The sequence below is a fragment of the Ornithorhynchus anatinus genome, chromosome X3 (genome assembly GCF_004115215.2).
Source record: "Ornithorhynchus anatinus isolate Pmale09 chromosome X3, mOrnAna1.pri.v4, whole genome shotgun sequence".
NCBI lineage: Eukaryota > Metazoa > Chordata > Mammalia > Monotremata > Ornithorhynchidae > Ornithorhynchus > Ornithorhynchus anatinus.
In genome coordinates this window covers 17,460,172-17,472,455 of record NC_041751.1, presented here as the reverse complement: position 1 = coordinate 17,472,455, position 12,284 = coordinate 17,460,172, and the positions used below count along the sequence as shown (strand labels likewise).

General features: G+C 42.5%; 1 protein-coding gene across 1 annotated transcript in view; it reads right to left on the bottom strand.

Annotated features, from left to right (window-relative positions):
• The window catches only part of MYLK4 (myosin light chain kinase family member 4), a 64,769-nt gene extending 57,734 nt beyond the window's left edge, over positions 1 to 7,035 (bottom strand). The window contains exon 1 of the mRNA XM_001510029.4: positions 6,877 to 7,035. Coding sequence (XP_001510079.4) covers positions 6,877 to 7,035 — 159 coding nt within the window. The remainder of the gene's footprint in view (positions 1 to 6,876) is intronic.
• Between the last annotated feature and the right edge of the window lie 5,249 nt (positions 7,036 to 12,284).

Below are 12,284 nucleotides of genomic sequence, written 5' to 3'. Positions count from 1 at the left end.
CCTGAAAACTGCTCCTTCAGCAGCTATATACTGCAGCCCTACTTTTTGTGTTGTCCTGGTTTTTGTTTTTTGGTACTTTTTAAGCACTTACTCTGTGCCAGGCACTGTACTAAGCACCAGGGTAGACACAAGCTAATCAGGTTGAACACAGTCCACGTCCCATGTGGGGCTCACGGTCTTCATTCCCATTTTATAGATGACATAAATGAGTCACAAAGAAGTGAAGTGACTTGCCCAAGGTCATGCACAGCGGACAAATGGTGGAGCTGGGATTAGATCCCAGCTCCTTCTGACTCTCAGGCCCGTGCTCTATCTACCAGGCCACGCTTTTGCTTTACAATTTATTCTTTCCTTTTTCCGCCCCCTCCATCCTATTTGAAATTATGAGCCTCTTGTGGGCCAGAACTCTGTCTGAATTACTACCCTTGTGCCTTTCCCAAAGCTCACTGTGGTGCACAAAGAAGTGTTCAACAGATATAATAAAGAGTATTAACAATCTTTCCTATCAGGGTCACACCTGGAGAGTTTCCAGTACTCTACCAGTCTCAACTACGGGAGGGAGAATCAAGCAGAGGCATATCCATTCCATCCCTAGCTTGGGCAGTGGCTAGCGAGGTGAAGGCAATCTGCTAAAAGTCAAAACTCACCCATGCTGGGCAGCAGTGGCATGGAAGAGATTTGAGGACAGAGACTCAGGTTTGCTGCACAGAAGGAGGCAGTGGTAAACCGCTTCTGTATTTTTACGAAAAAAGCTCTATGGATCGACTACCAGTGAGATTGCAGATGGAGGAGGGGCATTCAGGGAGAGATGGTTCCATGGCGTCATTACAATATGACTCGATAGAATAAGATAACAACAACTAATAATCTACAGGGAGCCTCTGTTTTGGAGAACTGCAGAGAAGTGTATTTGTCAGTCAATGAGTGGTATTTATTGTGTTCTTATTGTGTGCAGAGCATTGTACTGACACTTGAGAGAGTACAGTATAATAGTGTTGGTGGACAAGATCTCCGCTCTTAAGGATCTCACAATCTAGGGAGGAAGACACACACTGACCTAGAGGAACAAGAACAGCTGGAAGAAAATGATGGGAGGTAGCTGTAAGCTCCAGTGTTTTTCACGGGATAAGAGAAGACTGGATATGCTTGAAGGCAGCAAGGATGGAGCCCTCAGTCAACTATAATTATTGAGCACTTTCTGTGTGCAGAGTACTGTACTAAGCGCTTGGGAGAATGCAATATAACAATACACAGACACACTCCCTGCCCACAATAAGCTTACAGTCTAGAAAATGGGCTTATCATCCAACAGCGAGCATTGGAAGATGGTCGTCAGGAAGCGTTTTTAGAAAGGATGGAGTCAGTGGCACATGCAAAAAGCATAGTTTTTGAAATCAGACACTTTGAAGTTTAAAACCAGGAGCACATGATCTAACAGAAAGATCTGTGACCACGGACAAGTTGCTTAACGTCTCTGAGCTTTGGTTTCCTCATCTGTAAAACGTGGGACAAGGACTATGTCCAACCTGATTATCTCATATCCACCCCAACAAATGTCCCAATTATTATTATTAATTAGATTTTTCAGTTCGACTTTCAAATTTTGAACAGAGAGACCAGAAAAATCTGACTTCAAAGTAACCAATTTAATAATGATGATATTTGTTAAGCACCTACTATGTGCCAAGCACTGTTCTAAGCGCTGGGGTAGATACAAGGTAATCAGATTGTCCCACGTGGAGCTTACAGCCTCAATCCGCATTTTACAGATGAGGGTACTGAGCACAGAGAAGTTAAGTGGCTTGCCCGAGGTCACCCAGCAGATAAATGATGGAGGCAGATTGGAACCCACGTCCTCTTTCCACTACGCCACGCTGCTTCTTGTAAATTTCAGATCATCTAACTTGTTTGTAAAATATCTATTGGGCTAAGGACTTAAAACTGCATCAAAATAATTCAGTATGAACAAATCAATATTTGGATTTGCAATGCACTAAATTATACTTATGACAAATAGCCATATTTTAAAATCAAATGAGGCAAGACATCTGAGTAATTTGCCCCAGATCGCCTCTTGCTTCTTCAATCAGTTGCTGAACAGACTGGTCGCCCCTCAAATCAATCACAATAATTCTCAAGGTTTTATGTCGACTGCTAGCATCATTTTCTAATACAATTTCTTTTCTTAATTGGGGCCGAGGAAACTACACATTCTTTAAGGCAGTGTTTTAGTGCAAAGGTCTAAGGGTGGATCAAAACTGAAAACAAAAACTCAAGATAAGTTGTCTGAGGAAAAGAAGGGAAAGGAAATGAAAGGAGTTGCTTTGGGCCACAAAGTCTAAAATCTTGGAACACGTAAAAATCTAAGGCAGGAAAGGGCGCCATCTTGAGGAGTGCAAAGTCGTATCCCTCTTCATGATTCTCGGACTTGGAACAATTCACCCTTCCGAACAATTTGAGTCAGGCTCTATTGCCTGGAAATTTCCCTAAAACCTTCCCATTGGACTTACACTGGAAATAAACACACTTTAAAAGGGCTCGGCAGTTACATTTGTGTTTTGTCCATTACTCTGATGAAAATGACAGATCCTTTTTTCTTAGATTCATTTCTGGGGATACCTTTGCCCATATTCAGTTAAGTCTGGGGCAGATAGTCGAGTCTCATCCCTTGAGACCAGTAAGAGTCATGTTACCAACTGCAAAACTACTATTGATCTCTAACTGGAGTGTATAATGTTACAGTTAGAGTAGGAAATCACGGCTAGATGTATTCTCTAAAGCAGCAAGGATTAGCGGAAAGAACACAGGCTTGGGAACTAGAGGACCTGGATCCTAATCCGGGCTCTGCCATGTGTCTGAGAAGGGGCTTTGGGCAAGTCACTTAACTTCTCTGGGCTTCAGTTCCTTCATCTGTCAAAGGGGTATTGAAACTGTGAGCACCAATGTGGGACATGGACTATGTCCAACCTGATTAGCTTGCACCTACCCCAGTACTTAATAATAATAATAATGTTGGTATTTGTTAAGCGCTTACTATTTGCAGAGCACTGTTCTAAGCGCTGGGGTAGATACAGGGTAATCGGGTTGTCCCACATGAGGCTCACAGTCTTAATCCCCATTTTACAGACGAGGTAACTGAGGCACAGAGAAGTGAAGTGACTTACCCACAGTCACACAGCTGACAAGTGGCAGAGTCGGGATTCGAACTCATGACCTCTGACTCCAAAGCCCAGGCTCTTTCCACTGAGCCCCACTGCTTCCCCAATAATTTGGTATTTGTTAAGTGCTTACTGTGTGCCGAGCACTGTTCTAAGCGCTGGGGTAGATACAGGGTAATCAGGTTGTCCCCATGTGAGGCTCACAGTCTTAATCCCCATTTTACAGATGAGGTAACTGAGGCACAGAGAAGTGAAGTGACTTGCCCATAGTCACAGAGCTAACAAGTGGAAGAGCTGGGATTTGAACTCATGACCTCTGACTCCCAAGCCCGTGCTCTTTCCACTAAGCCACGCTGCTTACTTAGTACAGTGCCTGGCACATAGTAAGCACTTGAGAGATTTCATTAAGAAAAAAATCCCCAAATTTGTTAGTGAGAGTTGGTCATCAGCAAAAGATAGAATGAGAGACATAGAGGATGTTTAGGACTCCAGTTCGGGGTATAATAATCAACTTCCATTTCTTGCAATCAGTCTCTGTGGGAAGGGAGTGAACACCTAGCTCCCTCCTTCATCATCATCAAAGGCATTTATTGAGCTCATACTGTGTGCAGAATATTGTACTAAGCACTTGGGAGAGTGCAGTGCAATAGAGTCAGTGCACACAACAAGTTTACAGTCAATCTGGAGGGGGAGACTGAAATTAATGGAAATAGATAATTCCTCCTGGAGCTAGAAGAGGCCCAGACCTGGAGGTTTCCACTCCCTATGCAGCCTTTTCCTCTTGCCGGTCTTAAGGAGCAAGGCCCCACCCCCGGCAGGAACAGAAAGCCCACGGGCCTGGGAGTCAGAAGAACCTGGGTTCTAATTCCGGCTCCACCATTTGTCTGCTGTGTGACCTTGGCTAAGTCACTTCACTTCTCTGGTCCTCAGTTACCTCATCTGGAAAATGGGGATTAAAGACTGAGACCCTCATGTGGGACAGGGCCTGGCACAAGGGTAAGCGCTTAACAGGTGCCATAAAAAAACACAGGTGGCCATAGTCCAGCTTTATAAAGGGAAGTCCAGTTTTCAACTGCCCGGTCCCTTGTCCAGTTTGGATACGGTGCTGGGTGCTTTAAAATATTATCATAGTAATCGGAATATTTGTTAAGCGCTTACTATGGGCCGAGCACTGTACTAAGCACTGGGGGAGATACAAGCTAATCGGGTCCCACATGGGATTCCTAGTCTAAGTAGGACTGGATTGCCAGGTTTTAAAATTTTTCTGCCAAATCTCCCTTCTGCCACCAAGCTCTGTAACTCAAACACTGCACAAGATTTCACACTTGAAGGGGAGTGAAATGCAAAGGCTCTTGAGCAATCAATCACTCAATCGGTAGCACTGATTGAGCACTTACCAAGTGGAGAGCACTGTGCTAAACACTTGGGAGAGAACAACTGTCGAAGACAACATGATCCTTGCCCACAAGTAGTAATAGCATTTATTAAACATTTACTCTGTGCAGAGAACTTTAATAAGGGCTGGGAAAGAGTAGTTGGGTGGAAATTAGACACAGTCCCTGCCCCTTGAGGGAATCACAATCTCTGAATTTATCAACTTCTTTTTGTGTACAGAATTCTGTACTAGGAGCTGGGAAAAAGAACACAGATAGGAATTGGGCCTGGAATGGATAGGGAAGGAGAGGGAGAGTGGCACAAGCCAAAACAAGCCCCTTCTGAAGTCCAAGCACGATCAAGAGCGTAGTACAGTACTCTGCACACAGTAAGCACTCAACAAATACCATCGACACCATCGATGACCACTACCGGCACTATGGCAGGATTTTGAACGTACAGTAGATCTGGGCTGTGGGGTTGAGTGTGACGGTGGTCCTCACGAGGGACAAAGACCATATCCAATTCCCGCCTCTCCCACCACTTAGTGCAGTGCTCTGCACACAGTGAGCACTTGACAAATAGTCTTTCTGCTAAATTTTAAGTTGTCAGAAATGAGAGAGTTCTACCTAAGTGCTACTAGAGGCTGGGGAGAGATTACCTAATTGAGCTCTGCCAAGTGCTTAACACAGTGCTCTGTGCACATTTGGCAACCAGTAAATGCTGATGAAGTAATAGCTCCTGGCTTTTAGAAGAACAGGAAAGGTGTTTCTCACCAAGGACTGCTTGCCTGTTCCCTCCACTCAGTGTTTAACTTAGTATTGATGTTTAACTATTGATATATTTTAAATTGTTTTCACTTTTTTCATTGTAGTTTGGATTGCAGGTTGATTAACTGTTATTGTTTTAAATGCCTATCCTTTTCCATTTAGAGTGTGAGCCGCTTATGGAAGCACTGTGGCTTAGTGGCAAGAGCCCGAGCTTGGAAGTCAGAGGATGTGGGTTCTAATCCCAGCTTCACCACTTGTCTGTTGTATGACCTTGGGCAAGCCACTTAATTTCTTTCTGCCTCAGTTGCCTCATCTGTAAAATGGGGATAAAGACTGTGAGCCCCACATGGGACAACTTAATTACCTTGTATCTAACCCAGTGCTTGGCATATAGTAAGTGCTTAACAAATGCCATAATAATAATAATTATTATTATTTATTGATTTTTTGTATTTACCTGAACTCTTAGTAGAGTGCTGTGGCCATTTAGGCACTTAATAAGTGTTCTAATAATAGTTATGGTATTTGTTAAGCATTTAATCTCTGTCGAGGACTGTTCAAAGCGCTGGGGTAGATACAAGATAATCAGGTTGGACACAGTTCTCCCAAATTGGGTTCGGAGTCTAAGAAGCAGGGTGAATAAGCAATGAACCCCCATTTTACAGATGAGGAAGCTGAGGCACGGAGAAGTTCAGTGACTTGTCCAAGGTCACATACAGTAGGCAATTGGCAGAGCTGGAATTAGAAGACGGGTCCTCTGACTCTCAGGCCTGGGCTCTTTCCACTAGGCTGCACAGTTCCACATTGCTGAGTTACTATGATTAACTAAGCCTCACTGATGAAAGCGAGAAATACCTTTAAGGAAATTACTTTCACTAAAATTGGTAATAAATGCTACCAATAGCAACTGCTAGCAATTTCAGGATTTTGCACTCTTGCTATTACATTTATACTGGTAAAGATGGCATCATGACATCTATTTAGACAATGGAAAATGGAGTTTTAAAAAAAAATACTTAACCTCTAGGGGTAGAAATCTGGAAAATTAAAGAAATTGGGAATAATGAAACGTTCATGAAATGAGACTGTTAGAGAAAAGGTATTTTTTCTCCCTTTTTTTCATTTATGAAATATAGAAATATGCCATTTTGAGGTTTTGCTACAAAACAAATATCTGTACTACCACTTGAGATTTATACATGCAATTTGAATAATTCATTCTGTTTTTCTGAGCATAAAATTTAAAAACAAAAGCTATATATTACAATTTTTCCCAAATTTTAAAATTATTTTTACCCTTTTAACTTAGTTCTAAGGCCACAATAACTTCCATCATGTGAGAAAAGACATTCTGATAGGCTTTTTACTCAATTTTCTAAAGCTCAGACCTATTATTCACATGGTAATTTGTATTTATTGTATGGTTTTAGATAGACATACCCATAGAATTCCCTTGAGATTTGTGCACCGGTAGCAAGCATTTTTTTTTCTAGATTCACATTCCAAAAAGAAAATATAGAAGATTCAAAGACTTTTGCATGAATACTACCTTTAGGGGAAAAACATAGCAAAACTGAAGTTGTTACCTCATTCTTTTCTGATCCTGGGTCCAGATCATTTGGCTTTTCTCTCACAGTGTCAACTTTCTCCTTACACTGATAAAAAGACATTTGGTCCAGGCGGTTACTGTTGTAACGTGTGTTGATTTCTTCCAGCCTGTTCACTTTTAACATCTTGGCTGTGAGTCTGATTGAGTTACTCTCAGAAGTTTGCTTCTCTTTCAGCTCTGTCTCTGATTTGTAAAACATGGCACAATTATGACCCTGGATCAACCCCTTTTCTTGGCTGTAAAGAGGAAAAGAAAAGCAAACATCAGTGTGACTTTCACATTGCTGTTTTGGAAATGAACACGGTCAGAATGAATTTGAAGAGTCTGCTGAAAAATCCGAGATTTTTCAAATCTCGCTGGTGAATTTGAGGTAACTTTCCATGCTAGTTCCAGGAGCAGTCCAGGCAAAATGAACCATTTTCATTCAATGATAACAAAACTTGATAATTTTTTTTTAAATTCTTCTTCTGAATAGAATCTGCATGGTATCAGATGGTATCCCTCAAAACATGGAATGAATGACCATTTTCCAATTCTCCTACTGAAATCATTTGGTTACTCTTTCTTTTTTATTGTTATTGTTATTGGAATGAAGTTATATAAACAGTCTCTGAGATAGATAAATCACTGAGTAAGTACTTCACAGAATATACTTAATACAGGTTGTTAAGTCAATTAAGCTTATGCCCTCTTTGCCACCCCTAGACTGTAAATTCATTAGGGGCAGTGAATGTATCTGCTAATACTATTGTTTGGTACTCTTCTAAGCACTTAGTACAGTGCTCTACGCACAGTAAATGCTCAGTAAATACCATTGATTGATCGATTGATTTGGCTCAAAACACTCCCATCATACTTTGCTGCCTTTATATTGTTTTATCCTTTAATAAGGGGCATCTTTTTAGGGTCAGCTCTGATGTCTTCTACTGGAGAATTTATGGGAAAAATTATCTTCCTAGTTTTCCTTGCTAGCTTCAAGATATCATTCTTATTATTCCATTTGAAAAGATTTAGGGGTTTATTTGTTTTTTTTTCTTTGTTAAACTAATGCTGAAATGGAACCCAGGAATGCTATAATGTATCTAGTGCTCTCCCTTTCTCCCCCTATATATGTATACATACATTTATATTTATAGATATATATATAGAGAGAGAGAGAGACCATTAGCTATATGTTATATATGCTGTAACATTATAGATCTCCAATTCAACATTAGTTTTTAACAAACAAAAAAAACCCTAAACCTTTCCAAATGGAATAAAAGTATTTGTTAAGCACTTATTATGTGTCAAGTAACTGTCCTAAACTCTGGGGAAGATACAAGATAATCAGGTCGGACACGGTCCCTGTCCCTGTTCCTGGGAGAACAGGAATTGACTCCCCATTTTTCAGATGAGGAAAATGAGGCACCAAGAAGTAAAGTGACTAGTCTAAGGTCATCCAGCAGGCACATGGAGGAACTGGGATTAGAACCCAAGTCCTCTGACTTCCAGGCCTGTGCCCCTTCCACTAGACCACACTGATCATGTGGCCAAGTAATCCCGAAATAATTAAAATAGACCCATCTTGTAAATCCGAAAGAGTTTACAGCCCACATAATTTTGTAAACTAAACATAGTGTAGGTATGTGGCACCTAAACCTCAATCAAAAAAACACGTGACAGTTTGGGTTAACACACTAAGAAAACCCAGAGTATCTGTTCTTGTATAACCTATTAGAGAACAGACAGGCTTTATTTAGCTTGTCTGCTGCTCTCCCTCTCTCCCTATATATAGCTGGAAAAGCCCTAGGTGTTACACCAGAGTCAGAAATCAACACTTGGAATCATTCCAAGTTTCAGATTACTGGCCCAAAGAGGCCCTGAGGTCTATGCAGCCCCTAAATTTAGGACTCTTTGGGATCAGTCGTGGTCAGTGACCCAACCCTAGGGTGAATCTGATTGACTCCAAAATTCAAGGAAATAAAGAAATGTACTAAATTTCATGCTAGTTATCAGGACTGATTTGGGCTCCAGGCATTCTAGACAATTGTCTAGATTGGACTGTGTAGAGTTTATGATATCATTGCCAGCCATCTTCAGTCCTCTGTTCCTAGTATTGGATATCTTTTTTTTAAAAAAAGGTACATGTTGAATAATAATGCTTATCGTGTGCCAGGCATGATACTGAGCCCTGCGGTCGGTACAAGGTAATCTCAGGTTGGACACGGTACCCCTGTCCAGCAGTCTTAATCTCCACTTTATAGAGGAGGATACTGAGGCACAGAGAAGTTAAGTGATTTGCCCTAGGTCAGGCAGCAGACGAGTGGTAGAGCCGGGATTAGAACCAAGGTCCTGTGAATCTGAGGCTCATGTTCTTTCCACTAGGCCATGATGCTTCTCTTTCATGCTCCCTGCGTCTGGATATCGATAGGACTATTGTGTCTCTCCGTCTTTGTAAGGCAGAAACTACCGCTACCAATATTTCTTATTTCCCCATGCAGGGCCGTCCCTCGGTGATGGTTAAATAATAACGGCCCTGATGTTTGTCTCCTCCCTTGTAAAACGGGCTGGGAACTATCTATCAGTGGGATTTATTGAGGGCTTACTATGCGCAGAGCACTGTACTAAGTGCTTAGGAGAGTGCAACAGAATTATGAGACACGTTAGCTTACAGCCACAATTGTCAGTAAAATGGGTTTAAAACTAGCCTATTTATACTTTTCAGATATTTTCCGATGAATGATTATGAATGTGGCTAAAGAACATGCACTCTATCTCAAATTTTTTCCTTTGCCATTCCCCCCAACGCCCCCTTCCAAAATAGCGTTTATTTTGGCACGTCACTGGAGAGCTGAGAGGTCCCATTCACAAACTGGGTCACCAGACGACAAAGAAATGCAGGGTGGAAAACTATTTGGCAAGTTACACCGCCTTGCCCAAGGGGGGAATGTGCTAGAGCTTGATTTGATAGTTACCCCGAAGTGATTGATTTGGGGTTTTGGTTTGATAGTCTCCTCTGGATGATTTACTGTGTTTTTGGTTTGATATTGGTCTCAAAGTGATTGATTCTGGGATTTTGGTTTGATAGTCGTCCCTAAGTGATTTATTTTGGTTTAGATTTGATATTCACCTTTAAATGATTTATTTTCCCAGTCCTCTGCCAGCACTAACGATGATTTATTTTATCCAAGGAGGCAGGTAACGTTACAGACTCTCCAGGCTTGTTTACAGGTCTTTTTGACATTAGGTTACCCTGGAAATTTTCACAGGGCATGGAACAAGTTACTCAATTGTAAGTAATCAAAACTAAAAATAAAACGGAAGGGTGAAAAAGGCAAAAACTGGGAGGGCAGGTTTTAAAATGATTTTACCCATACGATTTAGAAAAATCATGTTTTTACCTCTAGAAGAGCAGGCTAATTGTGCCATTAATTGGACTACTCATGCTTTGCTAGAATCTATATAACACATCTGAAGTCATCCATTAAGGTGGGAGGTACAGTGTTTTAAAGACAATATTTCTAACTTATTCTGAGAAGAAGAAAGGAATTCCATATAACTTCCAAAGTGTAAAAGAAACTCTCACGTCCCTCCGGCCAAACCCTAGACTTATTAAATCCTCTTACTTAAATCTGAAGGTAAAACTTCTTTTAAGTGAATATCAGTGGCTATTTCACCCACTCTGGAGTTTTAGTAAAGTTTAAAGTTTTCACGGCTTAACACTGAGAAGTACTACCTTGGGTCATTACTACAGTCTGGAAAGCACCTATGTGACTGTTCACTGTTGTATTGTACTCTCCCAAACGCTTAGTACAGTGCTCTGTGCACAGTAAGTCCTCAATAAATATGGTTGAATGAATAATGGAAGGTTTTTTTTCCTTTAAAAAAGCAATTAAATCATTCCTCTGCCATCACCCTACACTAACAAAGGGTACCAGAAGGATGACAGCCCAATCAGGGGTATTTATTGAGAGCTTACTGTGTGCAGAGCACCATATTAAGTGCTTGGGAGCGTACGATACTAGAGTTGGTGGACACATTCCTTGCCCACTAGGAGCTTACACTCTAGAGGCAGATCTGCATCCTTCTGCGATAAACAATAAGAAACAAGCAACCCCTTGAACTAATAATAATGTAATAATGTTGGTATTTGTTAAGCGCTTACTATGTGCAGAGCTCTGTTCTAAGCGCTGGGGGAGATACAGGGTAAGCAGGTCGTCCCACGTGAGGCTCACAGTTAATCCCCATTTTACAGAGGAGGGAACTGAGGCACAGAGAAGTTAAGTGACTTGCCCACAGTCACACAGCTGACAAGTGGCAGAGCCGGGAGTCAAACCCATGACCTCTGACTCCGAAGCCCAGGCTCTTTCCACTGAGCCGCGCTGCTTCCTCTTTTCTTGGTGCTATTAACCCTTTGGGTGATGGATCATTCACCAGGTGGAGGAGTCCCAGACCCCTACCTCACACTTGGGTCTCTCCCCAGCAGGGAAGAAGGACACACCGTAAACGGACCCCCATTCCATGGCACGATTGGCTTTTGCCACGCTCGCCGTAACTCAATGTTAGCTACCCCGCGGTGGTTTATTATCACATGCCTAAAGCAAAATCCTAGCACTTCCTTTCCCCCTTCTGCCCTATTTTTTGTTTGGGAATAAGGTTGGAGGAGTAAGAGGAAGGACTAGAAAAGCAAATGATAACGATAATAATAAAATCAAGCCACAACCACCTTCTGATGAGCACTGCTAAAATTTTAATTTGAAAATTATGGAGAATGGGTGTGCTGAAGGGTGAGGAAATCACCTCCCTACTGTCAATAAACTGTGCTCAAATATACTTAAACCGGGCCCCTCGTATTTCATGAGCTAGTCGTAAGGGGTGGCCAACCGGGCAGATTAACGTAGTATACTCCTACGCCAGCATCAAAGGTTCTACTGTGAAATATCTGTTTTTTACTTTGGCTTTTCAATGGCATCTGTGAAGTGTTTACAATGTGCCGGGGGCTGTACTAGGCACTGGGGTGGATACAAGCGAATCGTTTTGGGCACAGTCCCCGTCCCACGTGGGGCTCACAGTCCCCGTCCCCATTTTACAGATGAGGGGACTGCGGCCCAGAGAAGCGAGGCGCCCCGCTCCGGGTGACACAGCAGCCCGGTGGTGGAGCGGGGATTAGAAGTCAGGTCCTCTGGACTCGCAGGCCCGGGCTCTGCGCCCCCCGCCCTGCCGCTTCTCCCAGTGGGCTGACGGGGACGGTTCATGCCCGTCCTTCGGGAGGGCAAAAAGGCCCCCACCCAAGGCAGGCCGGGGGACTGACGGCAGGGGCGGGCCCCGGGCCTTCCCCCTCGGCCTTTTGGCTCCTAGGCCTCTCGGAGGGCAGTAGAAGCAGTGGACTAC